We start from the raw sequence: 5,383 nt of genomic DNA on the forward strand, positions 1-5,383 counted from the left end.
ACCACGCTCACTGCTCAGCCTATCACAGCCTGCCGACCGCCAGGGCACTTGGGGATGGCGAGGAAACCGTTACCATTACTGAGTTTAGTAATGGTAACGGTTCTCTTGCTGCACCCAGAAAACGTGCCAAGAAGATTGCTCGGATCCCTGGAGCAGACTACCAAAGGGAGGGAGGCTCCAGCTCAGACCACGGGGTGGGGGTGAGGGAATGGGTGTTTTCTCTTTCCTGTTCTAAAGAAATAAAGATGAGAACCAGAATGTTTGTCTTTGAACTTTATTCACAGTTGAGACTGGAGATGGGGTGGGGTGGCAGGGATCAAGGACTTGAGGAGTAGATGGGCAGCACTATCTCACTCAGGACACATGGGTCCTTACACAGCTCGAGGTGGACGAACTGAGCGGAGAGGGGAAAGTTCCCCTCTTTGCCAACAACTGGCAACACAGAGACTCTGGGCCCAAAGCCAGTGGGAAGCAGTGCTCTGCACCAAAGGGCCAGCTTCTAAGACCCAAGTAGCTATAGCCCCAGGCAGAGGAACCACCTGGGAACCCAGCTAAGGCAGGTTCCTTCCTCCAGCAGGAAGGCATGACTCGGCAGATGTGGTGCAGACTTGGCCAGGCCAGCCAGCAGTTGGTCAGCCTGTCGGTGTCCATGCCTAGCCCCATGCCCTGCAGGCAGTTCTGGTCAGTGGCTCCCGCCAGCAGCTTGGGCGGGGACGCCTTGGAAAAGACAGCGGAGGGTGGTCATTTGATGAGTTTCACAGACAGCCGGAGCTGAACTTCACAGAGGAAAATGTTCATGAGGTCACGGCCCACCTCCTGTGCGATCTGAGCGATCAGGTACCCCTTTGGACCAATCAGGATCTTCTGAGGGTGGGGTAAAAGAGAGGGCCGTGAGCTGGCTATCAGGCAGTCGGGAAGAACCCCTGCCTAACAGTCCTGGTCCCTCCTCCAAGCCCAGCCCTGCTCACCATGTGAGATTCTTTGGGCACCAGAAGCTTCTGCTCGATCACCAGCTCCCCGCTTGGCCCTTCATCCCAGACCTCTGTTTTCTGCACATGGAGACATTGTGACTGGTCAGCAGGTCCCCTAGCCCTGCTCTTGGGGACCTAGCTGTCCTGCTCCAGGTGGAGCCCCTGGACCCCTCACGGTGCCCACACCTGCTGTATGTTGTAGGGCACCTCCTTGGGCAGGTACTCCAGGAGCTTCTCTCGGATCATGTTGGCACAGATCTCCTCAGGTGTCTGGCTGGTGAGGACCTCACTGTGGAACTCCCAGGGCCCTGGCTGGGCCTGTGCCAGGAGGTATTGCTATGGGCAGAGAGGGAAGATGTCAGCATATCAGTCCCAAGTGGGACTTCCCTCTCACTCTTACTTCCAGGAGGAACTCTGAGGTTTGTCTTCACCTGGTGGACACCAAGGGCAAGGCTAACTGACCTTCAGTGTTTTTACATCCTCCTGGCTTAGGGCTGACAACATGAAGATTTCCTGGAAGTGGGGCCAGCCCATCCGCTGAGGGTCTCTCGCAGGCTGCAGGTCTGGGCCCTGAGCTGCTGGGCTAGGGCAATGGGTGCCCGGCTGTGAGCGCAAGGCCTGCCTCGTTTTGAGCTTCTTGCCGTTGACTACACCTTCAGTGAGGGCGGCTGTGAGCTCTAGGAGAACGGACTTCTGCTTCAGGCAATCAACCTGAGGGTGGGCGATGGGCAGAAGACTGTAGTCAGTGAGATGGGGGCCTTGAAGCAGACCCCTTCCTCAGGTAGGTGGGGCTCACCTTGTTCATGACAAGGATGCTGGGGACGTGGGAAAACTGGGTCAAGCACCGGAGCAGCTGGGGACTGAGCTGGTTCCGAGTCCACTTGTCTGAGACATCCACAAGTACCACAACTGGAAGTCGGCAGTGTATGGAGGAGGACAAGGTTATGATCACCCTTTCCCCCACCCCCCCAAAAAAACTTCCAGGGTATGGGATCTGGCCAACCCCCAACCCCCCAAGCTACCAGGAATGACAGGCCATGATCATGTAAACTGGGTCTCAGATTCCTAGCCTGAGCCTAACCCAGGTCAGCCGATTCCATGCTCTTCCACGGATCTTCCAACAAAGAGAGCTCCAGATGGTGTCTAAGGGACAGACACACATAGGTCAGCAAGGGTCTGGTGAGTGATGCATTCCTGAGGAGGGGTGGGGTGTGACAAGGGGGTTTCCCAGCCCCTAGGATGGAATCTCCCCACTCTCTCTTCAACACCTTTCCCCCCAATGACTCCCTGTTCCCCCAGCTGTTACCTTTTCTGTTTAGCAGGGCTGATGAGGCCAGGTGTGTCAAGTAGAATCTAAAATCAGGAAAGAGATGCCCAGGTCCCCAACCCCAGGAGGAAAGATTATGACTGGGGAGTGAAAAGCCATCCACCCTTGATGTCAGGAGCCTGCCCCCACTTCTTGGCTGAATTGACTTTAGATTTTTATCCTCCAGCTGTTTTACTATTGTCAATACACAGGATCCAGGAGGAGAAGGACAACTGTGAATATATGGAATATTAGGAAGCAGTAAAGAGGCAATGAGACCTCTGTGACTAGATACCAGAGGGGTAAGGCAAGAGAGAGAACTGCTCCAGGTCTAAAGGAAGAAGCGCCCCCTTCCCTAAGAAAAGTGAATCTAAAAATCATTTTTGAAGGGTGCAATCGTTAAGGGAGACTGTCTTGGCTTCACCCTCTGTCCTGTTTGCTGGACATTCATTGCAAGTACCCACCACCTGGGTCTCTTTCTCTGTGATGACCCCCAGAGCTTGACTGCGAGTGGTGTGCACTTTCCTAGAGACAGGGAACACCTGCCAGGAAGAAAGAAATCCCAAGTGAGGTCCTGGATCCCTCTGGAACAATCCACGAAGGCACAGTAAGACGTGAGAAATGAAAAGGGGAGGGGGAAGGGTCAAGGATGCAGCGTACTTTTCGGCCCAGCAGCTGGTTGGAGAGTGTAGACTTCCCTGCATTTGGGGCACCCAGGAGGACCACTCGTAGGACTCGGGGGTTCTCAGGCATGTCGGGGCGATGGACCAAGAGGAGATCTTGCTCATCTGCATGAGGGGACAGGAGGGGAGTGAGAGACAGTGCAATCTGGATCCCCCACCAGGTACACAGCCCTACCTGTCCACAAAAAGAGTATGGATAAGAGATTAGTGCGCCAGGTTGAAGTCGAGACCTGGCTTTGAGATTTTGTTTGCCTATTAGTTTGTTTATATGCCTTTATCAAATTTTCTCGTTTTGTCACATGTAAAACAGAAATGCTAAAAATGGTACTTAATTACTGTCTTTTGACAACTGACAGTTGTGTAAAACATCTCAGCACAACACCTGGCCCTCAATAACCTTGTGCAATCATATTGTGTAGTTGTGCCCAGTAAATGTATGCACATGTGTGAAAATATCACCATACCAGATAAAGCCAGAAATCCCCTCAGCTGTCTCACCCTACTAAGGGTACTATGAAAGGTCTGCAAGCTTTCTCAGTCTTTCGGTATTCGCTCCTATGACTCTGCATCGCAATGACCAGTTTCTGTGTTCAGCCTCTAGTCTATGCTACTTTAAGAATAGAGAGTGCTATTTATAGTTGACCCTTAAACAACATGGGTTTGAACTGGGCTGGTCCACTTACACACAGGATTCCGCGCCCCCCGCCCCCCCCCTCCCCATTAAATGTTGGTTTCTGCACTTGGTTGAATCCTTGGATCTGGAATTGTGGGTATGTAAGGAAATGCATATATGGAGGGCCAATAATACATTATACAAGGACTTTCGATTGCGCGGGTTCAGCGTCTTTAATATCTCTGTCCCCAGTTGTTCAAGGACCAACTGTAACTCCGTGTCTTGATAAGTAGATGGGACACTTTGGGGTCGTGTTTGCACCCCATGTTGGGAGAGACAGCCACAACTCTGCCATGCCTGTGGCCCTTCAATTTGTGGCGTCTTTGTGGGCGTCGTTGGTTGGGACTAGATCGGTTCCTTCTAGCTCGAAAACTCTTAGAACCTAGTATCTCCTCCCTGTGAGATCCTTCACTGCTCGCCTCTATCTCTCGGGTCCTCAAGATCGTTTTCTACAATACAGAGCCAAAGATGATAGCCCCAGAGGCTGAGGGGTCTTCCTAACACAGGACTTGCTGTGCTAAAGCCGTGACAGTCGCGGACAAATCTATCTGCGTTTTTTACCTCTGTGCACCGACACAGCGGGGACGCGAAAAGGCGAGTTGTCTGGCTGAGAGAGTCCGAGGAAGCAATCCAGGGCTGAGTTCTGGCCATTAGGGCGTGAAGCCGAAGCCAGGCGGGGGCCAGAGAAGGCCGGGCCCGCTACACAGGAAACGCACCTCCGCTGACAGCCCAAGAGAGAGGGGAGCCGGATAATCCATTCCCTTGCGGCATCAGGACCTGGCTGCCAGAGCCCCGACACGGTTCGTAGGAGCACAACCCCGCGCCAGCTGGAGGCAGCCATGGCAGACGCAAGGCACTCTGGGAACTGCTGGGAACGCACCTACGATTGGACAGAGCGGCGGAGAGGAGAGCGGGCGGGAGGGAGCTAGATCGGCCCAAACAGAGCGGAGGAGTATGGGACGTTGGAGGTGGGCTGGGGTTGGATCCTCTCTGGAGACGGCCCGAGACTAAGAAAACGGGGGAAAGTGTATTCAGAGTTTGTGTGAGCATCACAATCGTTTTGGACTCCGATACTCACCGTGTTTTATTCTTCTCCTGCCAAAGTTTTGTAAAAGGCCTTTCTAGCCCTGCCTCATGAAAGACTACATTTCCCACAAGGCCGAGCGGCAAAATCTTTCTCTTAGCGTCCGACTTCTGTCAGCCGGAGAACCTCTAGCATCGTAGGAGGGATGATCCGGGGGCGTGGGACCTTGTACCGCTCCCGCTGAGGTCCTTTTTAGTCCTCTCCAGCCAGAGGCTTTCAGGACCCCCGCCTAGTGGCCCTCAGGTTTGGCCTAGTGTCAATCCTCCGGCAATCTGTGCCTTAGCTTTATGGGAGCCTCCTGTAAGGAGTGGTCCGTGAGTCTGTGGTCCCGATGAGCAGCAAACCCGGATTTCCCTCCTATAAACCTCGGCTACTACCTCCTCTCTGAGGCCATTCCTTTCTGGAGAAAAACCAGAGGGTCTGCAAAGGGAGAAGAAGCTGCTTAGTCACCTAGGATCTCCGGGATTGTCTTAGCGGCCTGAGGAACCTGATATACCTTGGCTAATTTGAGGCCCTAAGCCCACTCTTCATCCTTTGACGCCTCAGTTAGACTTTTGGAATTGAGAGAGAAATGTCGCGAGGATTGGAGGTGCTGAGGATAAAACAAGGAGCAAAACGGACAAAAATCTCCAGCACGGGACTTGTATCCTGGGGGCTTTGTGTGTG

At 53.4% G+C, this 5,383-nt stretch overlaps 1 protein-coding gene across 3 annotated transcripts; it reads right to left on the reverse strand.

Moving 5' to 3' along the window:
• Positions 1–258: 258 nt before the first annotated feature.
• ERAL1 (Era like 12S mitochondrial rRNA chaperone 1) lies at positions 259–4,493 on the reverse strand. 3 transcript variants are annotated; one of them, XM_043479505.1, is made up of 10 exons: positions 4,195–4,493; positions 2,938–3,065; positions 2,742–2,819; positions 2,278–2,324; positions 2,053–2,114; positions 1,768–1,880; positions 1,434–1,682; positions 1,158–1,307; positions 969–1,049; positions 259–861 (listed from the first exon to the last, which is right to left on the reverse strand). In XM_043479505.1, the coding sequence occupies exons 1-10, from the start codon at positions 4,472–4,474 to the stop codon at positions 742–744; spliced, it is 1,308 nt and encodes a 435-aa protein (XP_043335440.1). In that variant the 5' UTR covers positions 4,475–4,493; the 3' UTR covers positions 259–741. The 3 variants fall into 3 exon arrangements, with proteins under 3 accessions (XP_043335440.1, XP_043335432.1, XP_043335450.1); XM_043479497.1 differs by having other exon boundaries at positions 259–864; XM_043479515.1 differs by lacking the exon at positions 2,742–2,819 and having other exon boundaries at positions 259–864.
• Positions 4,494–5,383: the final 890 nt, after the last annotated feature.

The sequence above is a fragment of the Cervus canadensis genome, chromosome 1 (genome assembly GCF_019320065.1).
Source record: "Cervus canadensis isolate Bull #8, Minnesota chromosome 1, ASM1932006v1, whole genome shotgun sequence".
Classification (NCBI taxonomy): Eukaryota; Metazoa; Chordata; class Mammalia; order Artiodactyla; family Cervidae; genus Cervus; species Cervus canadensis.